General features: G+C 39.0%; 2 protein-coding genes and 2 long non-coding RNA genes across 9 annotated transcripts in view; all 4 read right to left on the bottom strand.

Moving 5' to 3' along the window:
* Positions 1 to 16,452, bottom strand: part of LOC127535595 (uncharacterized) — a 56,281-nt gene extending 39,829 nt beyond the window's left edge. The window contains exon 1 of the long non-coding RNA XR_007944471.1: positions 16,127 to 16,452. This is a non-coding gene — a long non-coding RNA (uncharacterized LOC127535595). The remainder of the gene's footprint in view (positions 1 to 16,126) is intronic.
* On the bottom strand, positions 35 to 5,963 carry LOC127530250 (uncharacterized). Of its 5 annotated transcripts, none has more exons than XR_007944369.1 (8): positions 5,542 to 5,963; positions 4,040 to 4,658; positions 3,274 to 3,819; positions 3,023 to 3,200; positions 2,841 to 2,914; positions 2,189 to 2,304; positions 1,766 to 1,890; positions 35 to 1,093 (listed from the first exon to the last, which is right to left on the bottom strand). XR_007944369.1 is itself a non-coding variant. In XM_051953848.1 (8 exons), exons 6-8 carry the CDS (start codon positions 2,296 to 2,298, stop codon positions 150 to 152), a joined length of 1,179 nt encoding a protein of 392 aa, XP_051809808.1. In that variant the 5' UTR covers positions 2,299 to 2,304; positions 2,841 to 2,914; positions 3,023 to 3,200; positions 3,274 to 3,819; positions 4,040 to 4,658; positions 5,542 to 5,936; the 3' UTR covers positions 35 to 149. The 5 variants fall into 5 exon arrangements, 4 of the variants coding, with proteins under 4 accessions (XP_051809808.1, XP_051809809.1, XP_051809811.1 ...); XM_051953848.1 differs by having other exon boundaries at positions 5,542 to 5,936; XM_051953849.1 differs by having other exon boundaries at positions 3,274 to 4,658; positions 5,542 to 5,936.
* On the bottom strand, positions 11,574 to 12,831 carry LOC127535557 (homeodomain-interacting protein kinase 4-like). The gene is made up of 5 exons (XM_051953898.1): positions 12,727 to 12,831; positions 12,530 to 12,640; positions 12,365 to 12,439; positions 12,076 to 12,248; positions 11,574 to 11,924 (listed from the first exon to the last, which is right to left on the bottom strand). Exons 1-5 carry the CDS (start codon positions 12,781 to 12,783, stop codon positions 11,630 to 11,632), a joined length of 711 nt encoding a protein of 236 aa, XP_051809858.1. The 5' UTR covers positions 12,784 to 12,831; the 3' UTR covers positions 11,574 to 11,629.
* Positions 16,453 to 16,492: 40 nt separating the features above from the next.
* LOC127535572 (uncharacterized) lies at positions 16,493 to 19,965 on the bottom strand. 2 transcript variants are annotated; one of them, XR_007944429.1, is made up of 5 exons: positions 19,750 to 19,965; positions 18,928 to 19,072; positions 18,526 to 18,634; positions 17,343 to 17,639; positions 16,493 to 16,673 (listed from the first exon to the last, which is right to left on the bottom strand). It is a non-coding gene; the product is annotated as an uncharacterized LOC127535572 (long non-coding RNA). The 2 variants fall into 2 exon arrangements; XR_007944428.1 differs by lacking the exon at positions 16,493 to 16,673 and having other exon boundaries at positions 17,184 to 17,639.
* Between the last annotated feature and the right edge of the window lie 1,569 nt (positions 19,966 to 21,534).

Raw genomic sequence — 21,534 nt, 5'->3', positions numbered from 1 at the left:
GTGTCACTTGAAAACTCAAATAACCAAATCAAGGTTTGAAGGAAAAAATAGTTTTAATAAAATGTTAATAATTTTAAAACAGAAATCGCTTGTTTAAATATATAGCTATTTACAATGCCAACAATAATGATTGAAATGTCTCAAAAGCTTTACAAAGGGACACTACGCCATTCACTGAGCTTGCTCATCATCCACTTCCAAAGTGCCTTTGGATCCAGTTTTGACAGTAGGTTTCTTTGGAAACCAGGGAAGGCAGCATAGACACGACCTGCTTTTTGTTTAAAAAGCTCTGCCTCTTGCAGTGTGTCTACCAAGGTGAGGATGTCTTTGGTCATGTCCACATGATGAGCACCAGTTTGCCTCGATATTCCCATTTCCAAATCGGTGCCGGCCATCATTTCTTTGAAGACAGCAATGGACCTGCTTATTCTGGCTGCTGAAGTCTCATTTAGGTTAGGCCCAAGGCCCTTCAGGAAAGATTTCAAAAATCCATTTAAGTGCTCCAGATGCAAATCTAGTGGAATGTTTCGTCCCTTGCCTCCCCTGGTGCTCCAGAATCTGTTCCACATGAGACTGTGAGCAACCTGTGGAGACAACGTGGCATTCAGTTGTACAGTAAGCATGAACGTACTGTAAGCATAGCTTGTATGTCCATATGCTTTGTAAAACAACAGAGCAACTGTGTAGAGACGCATCAGCCTTTCGCCGTCTCCTTCCTTTACTGCATCCATAAAGTCCAAAAGAATGAAGCTGAAACCCAATCTGGCAACAGTGTGTTCATACTTGTGATCGCGATCTGAGCTGATGGCTGGGGTGGTGTCAGTTGGAATAACCAGGTTGTGCATTTTCTGTTCATGGGTTAGTCTGCTTTTGTAATATGTGAATGTGCGTGAACAACCCTCCATTCGACATGGGAACTGATTCTTTAGAACCGGTGTTGCAGATGCTTTTCTAGCAGACTCTGCAGCTTCTGTGATGCCAGGAAGAAGAACATATTTGTCCACAATTTCAGCTGTTAATTTGTTGAACCATGATCTTCTTGCTTCTGGAGAGGCCTCCTTGATGTGCTGTGGTATGAGGGACTCAGGACAATCTAACAGGATAAACAAAGTATAGAAAATATCCTGATTTTATTTACATAATGGCATTCAAGATAAACTTGTAAATTAAACATTGATTCCACACAGATATATTTCAAATAATAGTTTAATCATCTAAATTGGAAAAAAATGAAAACTATTTTAAAAAATAGGCATGTCCAATAATTAGAATATTACTAAATGCAATATATATATATATATATAATTATTTTTTTAAAGGACTGACAAGTAAAACTTGTGAACAAGAACAATATGATCATGTACAACATATATACTTAGTGCTGTAAGAGCTCATTTTTTTATGTTCATATAGTGGGTCAACATTTCTAAATATCCTACTTTTTATTGGTAAATTTCAAAGCAATGTTCTATCTTTTTTAACAGACTGAATTATGATTTTACTTACTTGTTGGTTAAAATCATTAAAATTAAATAAATAACAAATATATTTGTGTTGAATGAATGCATACTTTATACATGTTTCATTTTGCTTTCAATGACATAAAATAACTTTTTGTTGACATTCTAATTATATGACCAGGTAATCAGGAGTATTCCAAACCAATGCTAACATGTTTGTACTAATGTGGGACATAGTTTTGTCATGCATCACTGAAAAAATAATGGATGAACATCCGCTTAATTTCTGGTAATTGCAGATTTACCTGTGACATGAAGAAAACCAAGATGCTCAATCACAGCTGCTAGGAATAGGGCTGTTGTGTCCTTGATCACAAAGTCCCTGTAAGCATTGAATGCTGAATGAGGTCCACTCTTGGCAGCGCTGCACCTGGGATGACATACTATGTCACATACTAGGTCACATATATCAATGTCTTGTGTTTCTTTCTGCAGTTGAAGAACATTCTTTGTAAGGGAAACTTCTCATTCATTTTCTCACTGCGCAACAGTTAATTTTCTCTGTTGCCCATCTGCACCTTATGTCAGTGCACTCAGTCACTCAATGCACTCACTCCCTTACTGCACTCGACTCTCACATTCTCAAACTAAATATCATAACATTACTTATAATGTAAGTAAGCAAGCAAACATCACATTCATACAATTCATAGTTGAAAACACAATACCCTGCCAATGTCACAACCAACATCCCCGGGAACAGCAGAGCTGAATTCATGATGTCTGCATTTCCCATCCCAGAACAAAGAACAGCCATGTTCACAGTTGATTGAGTCATCAGAAACTGTGGGAAGCATTAAAGACTGTTAATACACAAAAAAATTTAAAGTTTCAAATGTTTGTATGTAATTGTCGATGTGTAAGTGATCACAATAATAAGGAAGCAATGTGGTGTAGTTATGAGTTTAAAAATACTTCAATACTGAGCTTAAGTATTATTTTAGACACATTCTACAATCATAACTTACACATTAAGTTCATAATATTCCCAGAGTAAAATGCACACTATTGCAGAGTACTTCCTCATTACAACAACACAGTAGACCTTGCATCTTCTGGTTTAAGTTTTTAAACTGATGTTTCTTGAGTTGACCTTATGTTACCTCATATTTTTCATCTCATATTTGTGATGTCTACTTTTAAAAAAAAAAAGTGGCCAAGGTACATGGATGTGATGTGATATTTTGAATTACTTTTCCTGCTTTTAAAATTCTAGAAAAATACATTACAATGAACATTTACTTAATTTACTTTTCAGTTGGTGATTTTAACTTTTCCCAGAAGTACTTTATACAGCATTGCCAACGTCTGTAGTCTTACCTCAACTTGGTCATGTTCGCAAATAGTGTGCCATGGTCTGTGGTGGACTCTTTGAAAAAGATCTTGTGATGGATCTACAAAGTCAACATGCAACACATATGTGTAGTTATATGGACTGTTACTTGTGTTTGTCTTTAAATATAATTTCAATTAACCAAATAGTTTATGATATGGTCGTTCACCTCAAACAGAACTCTGATAGCATGCCAGTCCTCAAATTTAAAATGCATTCCCTCCATTCTTTCCTCCTTAGTATCTGCGTCTGAAAATCCCCACTGCACATTGCGACAGTTAGCCTCTGTGAGACGGTCCCCTCCAATTAGTAAGTGTTGCACACAATCAGCGTCTTTGAGCATGTGCCTGGTGGATAGATGGACAGATTAATAGATACATATACAATACAGATCGGATCTTAATTTACTTTTTTACTTACTCTTGCTGAATTTCTCTCAAGACTTCCACTAAGTCACCTCTCTGGTTCTCATTTTTAAAAAAGAGGCCTAAGGGGAACTTTAGAGAGGAAAGAGTACATCAGAGATGTATGCAGTGTTGAAAAAATACAATATGTTCCAACTTACATCAGTTGATCTTGCTGACATTTCACTGGAATACTGATGAGGAATGTGATTAACCACTGACTCTCCAAAGCTTTCGAATACTGACATGTACTTTGTCAGCATTCTAGTGGCAAGAACAATAAATTCCCTGCGCATTAAAGCCTGAGTGCTCCGCTGAGGAAGTGAGGATTTCAGATTGTACTGTTGAATGTCTGTTGTTGGTTTGATGTTAGAGAAGTGATGTGTAGGTACACGGTCTTTGACTGCAAGATGGTGTATCCAGTGTATACTCTTGTTGGTGTTGTTGATGGACTGGCTGTGAGTGTGTACAAAAAAATCCAGGTTGTCCATAATTATTTGGTATGATGGTGGGCAGGTCACAGGACTCTCTTCATGTCTGGGGGCTGTTGTGAGGTTTTCATCTGTTTAAAAGCATAATTGGTATTAAAGAACATTAGATTAACACATGTACATATTGATAAACATATACAAATACACCTATTCTGGAATTTCATTCAAGATAGTTAAAATGACTATCAGACTCTCTATCCATGCACAACACATGTATTTATAAATTAGTAATGGAGCAAAATATAACTGACAAGGTAAATGTGTTTCATGTGGGGTACAGTTCTCCCTCACCTGTGAGATGAAAGTCCTCAAGGCTTTCTGATCCCTCTGACAGTTCAGTGTCTGTAGCTTTCAAGCCACTTTTAAATTCTACAAAATCAGCCCCACAGCCAAGTGCCAACTCGTGTTGCTTTTTAACTGCTTTCCTATGGGATGTGGTGATCGACAATTTTGAGAGGCGATTGAAGACAGACTTTTTTGCTCCGCCATACTGGAGAACTGTGTTGATCCAATACGATAATGCTGCTAGCTGCGGTTTTCTGCCTCTTATTGCAATGGCTGCAGCAGTACAGCTAGCTAAGTCGTTGTTGTTTGTGACACAGTTGAAAAATGAAAGTAGAAAGGGAGCAAGCCGATGGAGGTCATCTCTTAAACATTTGAAGGAGAATGACTTGAGGTCTGCCGGTTTAGACTTCCACAGAATGAAGTCATACTTGCGAGAGCACAGTACATCGCATTCTTTTCTTATTAACTTGATGACTTCATCTTTGATTTCGTCTTGCAGGTGACGATGCTTCAGTGCATGACTGGCAGCCTCTTTCCATCTCTTCAGAGCTATGGATTTAATTATGGGATCTTCCTCAGGATGGCACTCCCTCGTCAGTGTTTGAGTTGGATAATTGATAGAAACCTGAAAGAAATATTCTTAGTTATACACAAAGTATACACTTAGTGTCATCATACACATTAGTGTTATGGTTGAAGTGCTTTTGTCATTTTAGAAATGGTTGTCATCAAGCTATGTTTTTTTATGATTGGGGAGATTAACAGTAGTTTCTAATTGACTCTTTTGATCAGTGCATATTACAAAAAGCATGCGCAGAGAGTGTAGGCATAGTTCAGGGACTCAATCCTTTTGCCAGCCTATAGATGATAAATATTGTTTATTATAAGTGGTCCGTTTATCACAACTCAAGTCACAGTAATAATATTAAGAGCGTGCTCTAGGTCAACTTATCAAATAACAATATAATTACAAGGGCTACTTTAACAAAGTCAAAGTATTAGTGAGCAATTCTTGTTTGCTGTCAAAAACAAACACTTCTGGGATTGGTTACATTTTAATTGTATTGAATATTTTAAACCTCAATTAGGTTTTAGTGCACTTAAATAGGCATGATATTGATAATGCATTGTCTTGAAGAAATTGACTATTTATATCATTGAATAAATAAACGTAATGTATTAATAAACACGTGTACTTTATGGCCCAACCAGGTTTGGGATGGATTGTTGACATTATGGTCAAATAAAAGAGTGAAGCGCTGGAATCTACCGCAACAGACAACTGTGGGGGTGGATTCAAATGTCCTCCCCTCTCCAGATTGTCTCAGACAACAATATAAACTGCAAATCGTTATCTTTGTTATTTCTTATTGGCATATAAGTCAAGTAAAGTGACTTAAACAACTGCTAACGTTACATTGTTCATCGTGAGATTGTAGCGCGGTTAAGTTAATGTACTTAACATGCATCTAATCAAAGACACGAGAACAATTGAGAAGAAGCGTTACCTTTGTTGTCGTGTTTCCGAAGGAACAAGCTAGTGGACTCGGTGGGTTTGGGCAGGTCTTTTTCAAAGTCCTCGGTGTCTTGGACGGGGTGGGTTCACGTTGTCTTTTCGATACGCTGCTTAACCGGACGTTCTCTTCCCATTGCCTGAATAAAGGAAAGTCTTTTTCAAGCCGACCGAGTGTGGAGGTGCAGCGCTGGCAGCATCTGTTTGACTGCTCCGGCTCCGGGGTGACTATCAGGTCCATCATCGCTAACCTATCTGATATGGTCGGCGTTGTTTTTGACACAAACATATCTGTGGAGTGTGCATAAACACGGGGTCCACTTTCCCTCATGTTTACTTTACATAAACGGCAAGAATCGTCCGGCGACATGGCGAAAGAAGCAAACACATGAGCAAACACAGCAATGATTCTTTTTCGTGGTGCTGCCGTCGCTCTGCATTTACGTCAGCGGCTAGCAGTGACACGATTGGCTGTGAGCTTCAACTGCCCCAGACTGACTGACATATGCAGCGCCCAATCAACGGCTGTGGAAAATTTTAAACTGCTCCACCCCTACAAGAAAATGAATAGCAGGTACCCAGCCTGTATCTCACTTGAGATTCAGGCTGGTGGTAGCCAGCCTAGCATTCTGGTGTATTTTAAGAGCATTTTGTTAAAATCTTATTATAGAGGGATAATAAAAAAAAACAACACTGAGCTAAAATAAAGGCAAAAAAATCCAAAAAAACTGCAACAGCAGGCAGTATTGAAAATGGTTCTTCATGTAAAATATGGATGAAAGTTCTGTGGCTGGATGAGCAGAACACATTTCAGCATTTTCCATAAATATGTGCAGAACTGAAATAACTCCAGCAACCACTTGTAACATTTGTCTTGGAGGATTCTAATGCACAACAGCTTCAATTTGACCACATCAGCAACTAAACAATAAAAAGTGCTTAAGCAAAAGCTAAACATCTTTATAACTTAAATTATCTATTCACTGAACAGAATTACAATCAGACACTAAACTCTGTCTCACAGGAGCAGGGTGACATGGACTAAACCCAGGACTAAATGAATGAATAACTTATTAACGAGGCTCAACAATAAATAACAAAGACTGTAAATTCAGAATAAATGGCACAATTGCAAACAGGAACAGGAAAGGAACAGGGAAAAATGAATTTTTGTGAGCCATGTTGTACTCCCTGATGGCCTTTTTTGAAGCCTTGATGATCTCTGGGGTGGGTTCCCATTTATTGCATGGCTCCAAACCAGTCATTTTAATAATCATAATAGAGGAGAGTGTTCCCTCTAGAGCCACAGTGTTTCTGGTCTTAGTCTTCTTCAGTCCAACCAGTGAAAACAGAGTTATATTAGGCCCAAAACTAGCAAAAATATTTATTTATTTATGTCGTATATTTGGCTTATATATCTCTCTCTTGGCTATCTCCACTTTCCAATCATTACTCTCCTAAACAAAAGCTCAAGTTAAATAAGTCTTATATGGTGCACCTGGACTGAAATGTTTCATATTTCATATTCATATCAAGTTCCATAAAAATCAAAGACTGTCTGCATCACAAATGACTCTCTCCTGTAAAATCCTTCAGACTCACCTTTCCAGTAGAGGTTTCTCCTCTCTCACTCTCTCTGCTCCTCTGCCCTGACTCCTACAGGTCAATAAGGGAGGTGGAGTGATTATTATTATTATTATTATCATTATTATTATCATCATTATTATTATTATTATTATTATTATTATTATTATTATTATCACCATTATTCACATAATCATACGTGAATGAGCTCAGCTCCTGTTTCACTGTGTGTATCTGATGCTGGAGCTGATGCTCCAGAAGGAAGTCACCCCAAACATAGTATATGGTTAAAAAAAAACAGTGCACACCTAACTCTATGAACAACCAGAACCTTCACAGTGCATTTCAGACTAACTAGCTAGCTAAGTAGCAGCGTTCTTTTAGAGCTGAAATCTAACTTTTGACCGCAGAACAACAAAGGTAAGACGTGCACAGAGATACAGCAGCGTCTCACACTGCCTCCTTTACAGGGACTCTCTCCTACAGAGTGAACAAGCCAGGTTTTTATTAGTCAAACAGGGAGCATTTGGTTCATTAATTACATGGGACTTTCTGCTGTTAGCTGGGGGGCTGGAGCTAACTTATTGTTACTATCAGCAGTGATGAATACTTACTCTCCTGAAAATATTTCGCATATCCATTCATGTTCACGTTCTCCTCATGCTGGGCTCGTCAGTTCTGTGCGCTCGTTGTGCTGCAGGTACCGAGAGCAGCCTAGGTTGCAGGGAAAACGTGGACTGGATTTCAGTGATGTGGGCGTGTTCCATATGAACAAGTGGAATGGACTGGATAACGACGCACTGAGTCGGACTCTCGACCTTCCACTATGAAGTGAAGAGAAACTAAGATTTATGATCCTATCTAAGTTACAAATGACTGGTTATGTGATTATGTATTTAAACTCATATTCTGGTCAAATTATATGGAACTTTTTGGCACTTTTTTGTAAAAAACAAACAAACAAACAAACTTTTTTTTAAATAAATGAACATAAAATTATTTAGGGGGGCTTGAGAATATTTTAGGGAGGCCGAAGCCCCCTAAAATAGGCCTAATGACACCACTGAGGTCACACTTGTTTTTCGTCTCCCGTCCTGCAGCTGGGTGGAAGCAAAGCCCAGGCTGTGCTCTGCTGGTTTTGCTGCATGTATGCATATAAAATCATCTTTTTCATCTTGTCTGTTACAGTATACGCTTTCCATTGTTACAAACCAAAAGTTTGAGTTCCAGGAGGTTAGTTTTCAAAAAAGGTTCACACATAGAAGAAACTGCTTTCTCCAAATGCTTTTGTTGTTGCCACATACTATTCATTTTGAAGAGAAAGGACACATTTTGAACTCAGTTTTTTCTTTCTATTGTCACACTGCTTTCAGATGGACATGCCTTTGATACGGAAGTGGTGGTGTCTTCTTCTCATGGAGCGTTTCCAAACAGAGGGGTACGACAGCCTGAAACAAAGCGTGGATATAAATTTTAGTTGCAACTTAGGGGTTCACTTCCACTTCTACAAAGTGATCACACACTATCAGTGCCATGTCACTAGAGCATCTGGTGACTACATTAAGTTCATCAGACTGTGGATGGCAGTCTTTGTCCAGAGTATTTGTGCATGTCATTTTTTTCATCACTGTGTTGTCTTTTTTCCCCATTATTTATCTTGGATGAATTTTGTCGTTCTGGACTAATGAAGCCAGAAGCCTGCTCCAAGGAACCCTGAAGCCCGTTTACAGAGTGCCAAGGCGGGGTGCTGTCACTGAGGAAGTTCTTCTCCATATACAGGCTGAGACTGAGTGCACTGCAAAGGAAGCAAGACTGGTGGACTTCATCATCCAGTCACAGGGAGCTGAGCAGCATTTGGTGGTACTTGGAAAATGTTCCTGTTTTCTCATCATTGCAGACTGACTCAGAAAAGATTCACTTAGGGCCTTTGTTAGTAATATCAGTGGACAGAACATTTTTTGGCTGCGTTTTGAAAGAATTCCTGAGTTCCAGAAATTCATTGTTTCTGTACTTTGGGTTGCCCTCAGGATGTACTTTGGCAAATGCTCTACCTGGATTCATCAGGACTCGTTTTTTTTTTTTTTTTAATTTACACAATGCACTAAAATGTTTTTTAACTGTTTACTAACAAAGTAGTTGCCACCTTCGTTAAAGTGTACCAATGTCTGTGAATGTATCCTCTTTAAGTGTTACCAGTATTTCTGTCAAGCCTGCAGTGATAATGTTGTCTGACTACTATTTCAGTGAAGTGGAGGAATTCTCTGGAAGGATCAAAAAGTCCTGAAGAAAGCAGGCAGACTGTTCAGTTGGTATGTGCTGCTCATTTCAAAGGAGGTGTATTGGCTTGAAATGTTAAAATAAAATATATTTTATTAAATAAGTGAAATATGTACAGTTTATCAGATAAATCAGTGCTATATCTACTTATGCTTATTAATGTCTGTCTGTGTGTCTGTCAGGAGGAAGTGAGATCAGACGTTTTGCAGCGGGAGTCACACTTTTGTGTGTGTGTGCAGCTTTTATTTTTATGTCATATTATCGTGTAAAATAAATATATATCTGTCTTAAGAGTTGCCCTTGCATTTTGTCTCTTTCCTGTTAGATCTAGACTCCGCAAAGGCCATTACAGATAGATAGAACATGAAGTAGTACTTTGTGTGGAATACTTAGTGTGGTCCAGAAAGAGCAGCCTCCGGCTCTGTAGAAAAACTTACAGGGGTTAAAATGAACGGGGAATTTTCCTTGAATAAGCTTTTTGCGTTGTAAGTATATTCTGAGTGAAATCGCCAGAATTTTTCTTACCACATTTTTTTATGTTTATTGCTATAACAGAAAGAGCAGAGTCAGGGAGGAGATGGATCAGAGGCCAGCAGCAGGGACAAGGATGTAGGGTCTTTACAGGTAAGGAGAGATTATAACTTCCTGAAAATAAGATATCTATTGCAGGGAGAAACCAGGCAGTACTGATCATTTCATGTTCAGTGTTTGGCTCCTTTGGCTACTCGTCCAGTAGATGTTCAAGGGACATTGTTGTCAACTCAACTAGAGTTTGGCCACTAAAACTTTAGATTTTATAGTTTAAAGTTTTATACTTTATAGTTTAAAGAACTAGCCTAGTTGGTCCCCTGGTATTGTACTGTGGCTGTTAGGGATTATGTGGTTCTTTAGCCACTAAGGACGGTGCAATTAAATGTAAGAGAATGATAAATCGCTCAGAAAAATGTGTCCCCCTCACTTCTGAGATGGTGGTTACGCCCATGCAGCAAACAAACAAACATGGTGGAATAAAAGAAAAGAGAGGAGAACCTACTGGAACTGTAGTTTGACAGCAAAAGGAATGAGTGGATAACAAAAAATTCAATAATTTTTTTTTTTTTGCTTTGAAAATGTGGTTGTTTTAGATTTGTAATTTGTTTTTCTTTGGTTTGGGGAAGTCCGACCTTCAAGACTACAGCAGAGGAAATTGTGTTTTCAATAACTATTTTTTTCAATGGTAAATTCTTTTTTTTTCAATGACAACCAATACTGTCTCTATTTTAGCTCCATGAGGGAATGCCTGACCGTCTGAGCAAACAATGAGCTCCGCAAAATTAACTGCACAACGAAAATGTAAAGGATTACAAATGATTAAGACTGATAGTTATGGGAGACTTGTAAGTTGCAGAGTGCAGGAAAAATAACTTCATCACTCATTGCAATGAGATGTGCTTGTCCCTTTTAACCCTTGTAGCACCACTTTGTTTACAAGGCATGTTTTGTTTTTAAAAAATCTTCAAAATGCACACTCTTTTTAGAGCCAGAAACTGTAAAAATGGAAAGAGTGGTTCAACTTTCCCACTGTTTGTCATAAATACCATCAGTTTTGTGTGGTTACAGAGAGAAAGCATCTTGAAAATAAGCCTAAAATTGTCAGATTTCATTGTAGTCACTTTATTTAAAATGTCAAATTTAAAAATTCACCAAAAATAACGATAGAAATTGTAAATAAAAAAAGAAACCCAAAGACTCTCTGCTCTGCACGGCAACTGAGAAGCCACGACTGACTCAGGGCAGTTGTGAGCATCAACCATGTGACCAAAATCCAGACACTTTTTAGGTGAAACTTTCAATTCATTTTCAATACATTTTATTCACCAGTTCAAATGGGTCATCACAAGACACTTCAATGAGGAAAGTAAAGACAAAATAATACAGAGAAATCCAACAAATCCAAAGTTTCCTTTGGATTCCCTGTCTGAGCAAGCACTTGGCGACAGTGGGGAGGTAAAACTCCCTTTTCCAGGAAGAACCCTCCGGCAGAACCAGGCTCAGACAAGGCGGCCATCTGCCTTGACCGGTTGGGGTGAAGGTAAACCCAGCGAACGATGCTGAGGTCAGGAACTGATACGGACTTTTATTGATTTTAAAACAAAAAAAAAAAAAAAAAGGAACTGTAAGTCCGAACTGTGGATCCAGTCCATTAGTGCTGCTCAGTTCATCACATCAGACGTATCACATCCTTAAACTTGGACACAGCAGCAGCAGCAGAACGTCTTCTTTCTCCAGGAGAAGATGCGTTCGAAGCAGTTCTTCTTCTTTGTCTTTGTCCTTCTCTGGTCCTTCTCATTGCCTTTAGTGTCTTCATCATTGTTTCTGTCTTTGCTGGTCTCAGTGTCTTTAGCAGTGTCACTGTCCTCAAGCTTACTGCTCTTCAGGTCACTTTTCTCATCAGGCAAGCCTGTCAGGTTGATTCTGTTCTCTGGATCTGCAGGCTTAACCGTGATGGACAGGCTGGTGGAGGGTCTCGGTTCATCGCTAAAAAAGAAAACATACACGGTTGGGTTTACATCGGACAAGCAGAGAATGTAAACATGAAAATCAACAAAAGTCCATATCAGTCTTTTGTCACCTGCTGGGCTGCTAATGTCTCACAACCTGTGTACAAAGTAAACAGAAACACACTTACCAACTGCTGGTGGGGGAGTTGCTGCTGAGGTAGCTTCTCGTGATAAAGGGATGCTTCAGGATACCACTGGGGGTGATTCTGTCTTTCTCGTCCCATTGAAGCATCGCCTTCAGGAGCTCGATGCACTCCTTTCTCTCATCAGCCTCTGCTAGGTTGTCCGTCTCAGAGCACACCTGGTGCAGAAAACATTTTGAAAGTCCAACAGTGGTCAAATCACCTTCCACCGTGAAATGTGAATGCCATAAATGAAGGTGAATTTTCAGCAACTAGCTGCTGCTTCCTAACGTACCGTTTCGATTTCATCCAGAGAGCTGAACTGGTAAACTGCGTCGTCGAAATGGGTCCCAAAACACTCTGTAGGTCTCTGAAAGAAGAAAACAATCATGCTTACTAAAGTCTTTATCTTATTGAGTGAGTAAAGGTCAGAGGTAAAATCACAGTAGGAGTATTGTACCTTCAGCTGCCACAAACCATCAGGCATTTTCTGAAAAAATAATTCTGATCTTCGTCCAGCATCGATGACATGTTGTGGCGGGACACCCAACAGACCGATCATGCGTAGGAGCTGCAAACAAAACATAACACCGTGTTAGACCTGAAGCTAATCCTGTGACGGCTTCTAATGTGTTTCAGCTGCAGTAATTTACTCACTGTCCAGTATTCGGAGTCTGTTCCGAAGAGACCATCTGAAGTCATCATCCTCTCCATCACGCAGCCTAAGGACCAAATGTCGATGGCCTCAGAATACGGCAGGCCCAGGATGATTTCTGGAGCTCTGAATGTGGAAAAAACATCAAATGAAGATGTGACACAGTAGACAATAAGGAGACAGCGCTGAATTAAAGAAGTTTAAAAAGTATCAGTATTTCATACCTATATGCAACTACTTGGAGGAGCTTTCCCGCTTTGGTTTTGGAGCTGTACTCGCCTCACCAAAGTCAATGAGTTTGACTCTGAAGGGCTGCTTCACACGATCCACCATCATGATGTTGTCTTCCTTCAGATCAGCGTGGATTATGCCAGCGCTCTTTGTCGTATCCAGAGCTACAGCCAGCTGCAAGTAACAACATTTATCAGGAGTTTGTTAAAGAAATCTGTCACATGACAATAAAAGCAGAAGTTGTAAAGGTTCCTGAAACACCCATGTTGATTCTAGCACCCACTCAAGGAGAGAAATATAAGGAGACAATAGAAAGGTCATACCTGCTCAATAATTGTGCGGACGTGTTCCAGTGGCATTGGCTGTTGTGAATTCCGCAAATAGTCCCACAGGCCTGATGTCCAATTTTTCAAAACACCAGTTGCCGCTTATTTTTTATGAAGATGTCTCCTTTGTAGTCGATGATGTTTGACTGCTTCGAGTTGTGGCTCACGAGCTTTTTCATGATTTCCGCCTGTGGAGAGACAATATGTTTGCTGAGCCACAGAGTCCAATCAGTTCTTCTCAACAACTAAAAAGTACATAACTCACCAGTACCACTACTCAGAATATTGTAGTAGTACTACCTCTTTTTGAAAAATGTCTTTTTTGTGTCACTGTTCAGCTGAAATCAGTGTCTTACCTCATGGTCTAGATTGCTCCATTCGGGCACCTTTACAGCCACGTGCTCTTCGGTGTCGTTCTTCACAATTCCACCACTAATGCAAGCCTCCATGTCCGATTCTTTCACGAACGTGTAGCCTGTTGAGACTTCGGAACGCTGGCTTGTGGTACTCTCCTCAGAGGAAGATGAGGATGAACTTTGAATGTTCTTTTTGAGCTTGTCACAGAAGCCTGAAAGTGAAGCAGACACAAATGAGAAACATATTCTATGGATGTCTTGTTTGAACCATTGGTAATCTACCACACTGATGTCCATCTCAGTTTCCAATCAATATTTGCCTAAATATTGAACCAATTATCATAAACAACAGCACTGAGTGTTACAACCTGTTCTGAATTGTGTTATAAGGCATATGGACAGTATTGCAGCAAACTACATGGATGTTTCCTCAGAAACTCCAAGTGTTTTACTTCATTAAAACAGAAGTCTGCTCTTTACAGGAGTACTGGTTGGTTTTAGTTTATCCAGTTATGACCAAACTGAACCTTCTTCTTTTTATCCAGGAGAAGGCGCATTGGAAGTAGTTCTTCTTCTTTGTCTTTGTCTTTTCTCTGCGCCTTCCTTCTTGACTTCAGTGTCTTCATCATTGTCCTTGTTGTTTCTCAGTGTCTTTAGCAGTGTCACTGTCCTCAAGCTTACTGCTCTTCAGGTCACTTCATACATCAGGCAAGCCTGTCAGGTTGATTCTGTTCTCTGGATCTGCAGGCTTAACCATGATGGACACGGTGGTGGAGGGTCTAGATTCATCGCTAAAAATAGGAAACATAGACGGTTGGGTTTACATCCGACAAGCAGAGAATGTAAACATGAAAATCAACAAAAGTCCATATCAGTCTTCTGTCACCTGCTGGGCTGCTAATGTCTCACAACCTGTGTACAAAGTAACAGAAACACACTTACCAACTGCTGGTGGGGGAGTTGCTGCTGAGGTCGCTTCTAGTGATAGAGGGATGGTCGAGGATATCACTGGGGGGGGTTCTGTCCTTCTCCTTTGAGTTGTGGCTCATGGGTTTTTTCAGGATTTTCACCTGTGGAGGACAATATGTTTGCTGAGCCACAGAGTCCAATCAGTTCTTCTCAACAACTAAAAAGTACAATAACATGAGCAGTCCACGACTCAGAATCTTGTCGTGGTACTACCTCTTTAAAACAATGTCTTTTTTGTGTCACTGTTCAGCTGGAATCAGTGTCCTACTCATGGTCTTGACAGTTCCGTTCGGACACCTTTATGGCCTCGTGCTCTTCAGTGTTGTTTGTCATCACGTTCTGGCACAAATCCACAGCTTCCATGTTCCAGGTTTTGCATCAACTTGTAGTCTTCTGGGACTTCGAAGGATGCCTTGTAGTACTCTCCTCAGAGAAGATGAGGATGAGGATGACTTTGATTGTTCATTTTTATCTTGTCAAAAAAGACTGAAAGTGAGCAAGACACAATGAGAAACATATTCTATGGATGTCTTGTTGAACCATTCGGTTAATCTACCACCTGTATGATCCTCAGTTTTTCCAATCATTATTTGGCTGAATATGTGAACCAATTATCATAAAACAACAGCACTGAGTGTTACACCTGTTCTGAATTGTGTTATAAGGCATTATTGGACAGTATTGCAGCAAAACTATCGATGGATGTTTCCTCAGAAACTCCAAGTTTTACTTCATTAACAGAAGAGTGGAGTTACTTACTTCACAAATTGTTGTTTATCTAGTATTTTGCTGAAATGTGGAAGTCTCTGAGTTTGGTGTTAAGCTGGTTTCACTGAACTACTCAATAAACGAATAAATAACTCAATAAAATAAATTGAAATGGTGTCTCCACTCAGAGATTTTGTGTTTGCCATGAATTCTACAATGCCTTTAAAAACAATTTAAAATTTCTCAGCATTGTTTAATTTTGAAAATGGCATTTTAAATGACTTAAATGACATGTTGCAAGTTAAGGAAACAGAATGAGCTATTACCTTACTTATTACACTTACTGAATGAATTTACTGATCAGAAAAAAGTGACCTTAACTCTTGCTCACATCAACACATCAGATTATCTTATATTCTCCAAAATGAATATTTCCCAGTAGAAAAATCCTGCTATCCCAACATATCTATGTATTTGGTCATGGTTATAGTCAAATTATTCCAAGTTTGGAGCTTTAAAACCATATTTTGTCTTAACAAACATGTTTGTCCTGCTCTTTACAGGAGTTGGTTTTATCCAGTTATGACCAAACCTGAACACATCACTTCCCTTCCACACTGCTAAGATCTTACTTTTTAATAACAAGATGTTAAAAATTACAAGACCAGTAAAAAACTGAGTGTTACATCCTGTTCTGACTCACAGATTTCATTACAAATTGGACAGAGTTGTAGAAAAATAGATTTTAAAACTTCCTTCTGAATGTTTCCTCTGGTGTTTGCTTCATCAAGCAGAGCAGTGAAGTCACTTACCTCAAAAATGTTGGCTTCTTTGGGTTTTCTTGAAAGGTTAAAGTTGAGATTAATCTCGATGTCCTGCTCGTTTCAAGTCGTCCTGTTGTCTTGTTGAAATCTGGAAGACACTGTGCAGAACTGTCTGCACCCTGATTTAAATGCAGCACTACCTCGTTCAAATGTAAACAAAGCAGCATATATGTAATGTTGTTATTTTTTAAACTTTTAGCTGTCATATTTACTGTAAAGAAAGCACACAGTGGATAAATTTGGGTTCATGTAAAATGCTGAAACACTGGTGTAGTCATTGTATATGAGGAATATGGCTTTCCAAAGGGAACAAACTTGGACTTAGTTGAGCCTTTGGAAAACATGTTGGGGGTAAATTGTGCCATCAATTATGTTGAAGTAAAATTTAAAATGTTCCATCTCATATAATGTAAGATCTGTCTCCATTTGTTCATGGATGACCTGATGGGCTGAAAAGTCATTCTGTCCATCTTCATCTGCCACCTGACGTATGAACTTCCCCTTCTTTACTTCTCCTACACTGCAAAAAGTCCTCCTTCAAAAACAAGAAAAAAACCCACAAAAACAAGTGACATATTACTTAAACTAAGCAAAATTATCTGCCAACAGAACAAGAAAATTTGGCTTGTCAAGATTTTCCAAAACAAGTAAAAATATCTAACCTCAATGAAACCCAAAATACCTTAAAATTAGTATATTCTCACTAATAAGTGCATTTTTCTTGGAAGAAATAAAAAATATGAGACCTCTTTTCTCAATATGTTGAAAAATATTCTGAAATGAAGCAAATGCTCGTGCCATTGTCTTGACATAATGATATGTAGTAAGCATTACATTACTTGAAAAGTTATACTAAAATCTAATTTACTTTTCTTGATGGAACGGCAACAGTTCAGAATATTTTTCTCTCTATGTAGGATAACTTTCTTAAAATTCTTAAAATGAGCCAAATGCTGTGGAATTCAAAAATATTCATGCTTATAATCAGTGATCCTGACTACAAGAACAGTAAATGTCACTTGCTTAAATGAAGATACAAATCCAATTTCTTTTCACCTCTTTATTCTATTTAAGGTGCAATCTGTATCAAAAACATTTTACAGAAGAAAGTGCTCTGAGGAGCCCTGAACAAATGCTAAGACCTGAACAAACTGACTCATCTAACATTTTCTGGAACTACAGAACAACGTACAAGCCTACTCACTGAACTTCCTCCACTCAGCCATAGCTTTTTTATATGAAGAAGTCATGTCTTGGTCATGGATGGCATCCATGAGGACCTCTGTCTGCAGCACAGAGAGGAGTGTGGTTATGCACTTGGGGTATGTGAGGTGAAAGGTGTAGCAGCATGCCATGATGTACATCACACTGAGATGTCCTCCTTTGGGAAGATCAGCACAGGCATGGTTCCGATGGCCAGAATGCAGTTGCTCTCACAGACGATCACTACAGGGCTGGAGAGCGGTCTTGCGTTCAGGAAAGCGTTGGGGTCTTCCACAGACTGAAACACAAATAGAAATATGAGGCTAATTAAGTGTGAATTGAAGCTTATTTGTGTGTGTGTTTATGAGAGTAAACTAAATGGATATGTGGCAGGGTAGCAATGCTCGTCTTTGTCTATAATTGAAATAAAAATGAATATGTGGAAGTGACACAAGACAAGAAAGTGTAAAAGAAACAAAGTAGTTGTGAGCCAGTGTTTATGCTTTTTATGGATGTGTGTCAAGGAGCCTACTACACAGCCTGCAACTACAGCTGTCATTCTGTTTTGCCTGACTGATGTGAGTCGTCCAGATATGTTCTTTGTAATGTTAGACATTTTTCTTTGGTCATTGCCAGGCTCTAGTAATGCAACAATATTCTTCATAAACAGCTTCACTGGGTTAAGGCAGTAAAAGCAGTCTGATGTCAAAATATTGGAAGCATTTATCATTTCTGTTTTGTGGGATCAAATACACAGGCGAGCAGTGATTGTTTAATTTCTGAAATGTCTTTACTCAATCCTGTCGTTTGCTTCTTTTTAGTACTTAAGAAGTGCCGTGATGTAGCTTGATAAGATGTCAGAATTGACCACATTATATGCCACATGACATATGATGTGCTGTAGAATACATCTCTTTCAAATTTGTTTACTTCTGTGGCTGTATCACAGCTTATGTTGCAAAGAAAATGAAACTGAGCGCTTCACCCAGTTTCTTAAAGTAGGCCTATTCCTTTCTCAGTGTGGCAATATGAATGTTTTCAAAATGCAGTGGTGTGATGTATCAAAAGCAAATATTTACAATAAAAAAAATCAGGAGAATGTCTAAAAATGCGGTCCCTTAACAATAGAGTTTAATAGCCCTGTTGTAAAGCATGTGAAAAACTATCAAACATCATTTTTTTACCTCAAGATGTGAAGAATGGCCTCACTTGCATGCCCCAACTTCTTGGGTGGAGCAATGGGTGATGGGAAGACGTCTGGCAAAGCTTTCATCATCGCAACCCCTCGCTTTACTGTGAAAAACAAAACCACCTAATTTTATTTACTGCAGTCAGTTATTCAAAAAACAACATAAAACAGAGTAACAAGACAAGAAACAGAAGTGAGTGTGGTTGGGAGAGACTGCAAGAAGCAGTAAACTGCAGGTGGGAAAATGAAAAAAGCACATGGTAGAAGTGGTTAGGATGGTTGACAAGTTATGTAAATGGAAAATACTTGGTGGATGTGTGAAACTGAGCAGCACCAGCAGCACTGACTACTGTGGTCAGCTCATGGATTCTTAAGTCATCAAATGATAAGTAATTACCTTTATCAGCCAGTGGAGGTCTCATGACTTTTTTGAAAACGCCATAAAACTGGATCTTCTCACAAAAGGTCTTCCAGCGGTTCTTCAGTTCAGGTATGAAGTGGGGGTTTCCTTGATTGAGGATCCGCTGCAGTTCATCCATTATCTACCACAAAAGGACACATAGCAAATACCTGTTAAATCAACATTCCAATCAAAATCTAGTCAAGAAAAATGTCTGGACCCATTATGTAAAGACCAAACAAATGAATTTCCCTTCGGGGAGCAATAAAGTTCTATTCTATGTAAGTAGAAATTGCAGCGTGACCTGCTTTGTGAATTATGAAACAATTTGTGCAAAAAAGAACCTGGCCAACATCTGTCCTTAATTTAAAAAATGGAAAATGGCTAACAATCTATCATTTGTAAACTAACATACATGCATCCATCCATCCATCCATCCTCTATACACCGCTTTATCCTCATTAGGGTCGGGGCTGACTCGGGCGAAGGCGGGGGACACCCTGGACAGGTCACCAGTCTGTCACAGGGTTACATACACAGACAGACAATCACACGCACATTCACACATCTATGGACAATTTAGAGTAACCAATTAACCTCAGCATATTTTTGGACTGTGGGAGGAAGCCAGAGTACCCGGAGAAAACCCACGCATGCACAGGGAGAACATGCAAACTCCATGCAGAAAGATCCCAGGCCGGGATTTGAACCGGGGATCTTCTTGCTGCAAGGTGAAAGTGCTAACCACTACGACACTGTGCAGCCCCACATACAATCATATTAAACATAAATCAACTTAAAATGATTTGATTTGCTTACATGATCCACTTCTCTGAAGCAGGGATATGCTTGAAGAATCTTGGTAGGTCTGTCGTGCTCCTTCAGAACATCAGAGTCGATGTAAGCCCGTCTTGCTTGGTATTCCAGGTCCAACAGCTGGGCAACATCCTTCTTGTTGGGCCTGGGCTTGGATTTGTATAGCTCCTGCAGAACTTTGTAGTGTCTGGCCTGGTTCTGTGGGCTGTCAGTAGTTTCAGGCCCTATTGTTGAAATGAAATTATGATTACTGTTTCACTTTCTGCCATTACAGTTTGAAGAAACATACAAATATTCAAAGTTACTGACTTTTAGTTTAATCATTTCAATGTTTGTATCTAAAACTAAACCATGTATAAATGACTTCTAAAAAGAAATGTGACAGTACATCCGCAACAACTCACCACACTTTCTCACAACTCAACTCTATATGGAGTAGATGTTTATTGATGGAGCAAGACTGCAAAGGCTCTGGAATTCCTGAGCTGATCAAAACTCAGATAAGCTGTCCCTCTCTCCAGCACTGACCAACACCCATCTCTATAGGAGGATTGAGACATTTGTATTTCTGTAGGTTTTCATTCACAGAAGGATGGAGCTCCTGTGAACATTTAAACCCCTGGAATAACTTCTTCTTTTTAAAAGACAATGACTTTCAATTATATGCTATGGATGTTTGTTTAATGAACTTTCATGCTAAAATCCCTTTTCAGCTTTAGGAGACCCTCAGCCGGAGACGTCTCTGCCTTCCACAGATCAGATAACAAGTCGTAAAACTTTATGGCTGAAGGCTGGAGTCACCCTCTCCTCTCTTTGACTGAAACAAAGAGACTGGAACTGAACTTACAAAACCTTGCCAAATTAATATTTCTGGAATGTATTTTGTGTTTACAGAATTACCAATGTCAGTGGAAATCATTCATCATTAACATGAAAATCAAGATTCTATCTTTCACAGAAGCTGATTTATTAATTTGTGATATTTAATCTGATTCCTTCTTTATTACTCCATTTAGGTTGAATGATGACCGTTGTATTTACCTGTTACCAAATCTCTGACTTGTTATATTTTCACTGTGATACATATTTTTAATGTCATAAACATAAACATATAGTTATGAATGAAATGATTCACATCATATGAACATATGTATTAATCTACACATTTCACTTTCACGCAACTGAATATGGTGGGATAGACAGATCGTGTTTTGCGCGTTTAATATCATATTTTAATCCATTCTGGACTCCTCTTTCTTCTCTACTCTGTGAGAACAAAGAGATTCCAAATTCCACCAGACTCGCGCCTAAAAGTTCTCTCTCTCCGCCCAGGTCCTCCCCTTAGCTGGACCCACAGATAAAGTCAGCCGTAGCCCACATCATCTCTCTTACCGCTCTTACTCTCTTGCCCGCTTCACTTCCCTTTCTTCACTACCTGAGGAATCCATAACAGAGATTCCCATTATTTTCTTACCTAAAGCGCGTTTTTCCTATCTTCGAAATTCCCTCACCATCTCAGTTTGTTAACTATTTATCTCTTAATATTTTTGTAACTTAAGGAGACATTTTGCTCAATTTTAAACCAACGTTATTCGTTTTAATCTGAAGAACAGATTCAGAACCAGCATTTATTTTTCTTAATTTTGACCGTTTTTCATCAACACCCGTTTTTCTTGGCTAAAGCCTGAGAACCATCATTTTTAAGCACTCAGCTGAGAACTCCGGAGACCTGCTGGATCAGGTCTTTGCATAGAACCGATCAACCCGCGGCAGGACATCTAGGCGTGG

The sequence above is a fragment of the Acanthochromis polyacanthus genome, chromosome 9, assembly GCF_021347895.1.
Source record: "Acanthochromis polyacanthus isolate Apoly-LR-REF ecotype Palm Island chromosome 9, KAUST_Apoly_ChrSc, whole genome shotgun sequence".
Lineage (NCBI taxonomy): Eukaryota > Metazoa > Chordata > Actinopteri > Pomacentridae > Acanthochromis > Acanthochromis polyacanthus.
Note: the sequence above shows the minus strand (reverse complement) of the source record. Positions and strands in the feature narration are given on the sequence as shown.

Coding starts and splice junctions, on each gene's coding strand:
- LOC127530250 (XM_051953849.1), bottom strand. CDS start 2,298: ATGACTCAATCAACTGTGAACATGGCTGTTCTTTGTTCTGGGATGGGA. Junction 1,891..2,188: donor TTGGTTGTGACATTGGCAGG/GTATTGTGTTTT, acceptor ATGTCATCCCAG/GTGCAGCGCTGCCAAGAGTG. Junction 1,094..1,765: donor TGGTTTTCTTCATGTCACAG/GTAAATCTGCAA, acceptor TTATCCTGTTAG/ATTGTCCTGAGTCCCTCATA.
- LOC127535557 (XM_051953898.1), bottom strand. CDS start 12,783: ATGGAGAGGATGATGACTTCAGATGGTCTCTTCGGAACAGACTCCGAA. Junction 12,641..12,726: donor CAGACTCCGAATACTGGACA/GTGAGTAAATTA, acceptor TTTTGTTTGCAG/CTCCTACGCATGATCGGTCT. Junction 12,440..12,529: donor ATGGTTTGTGGCAGCTGAAG/GTACAATACTCC, acceptor TTCTTCTTTCAG/AGACCTACAGAGTGTTTTGG.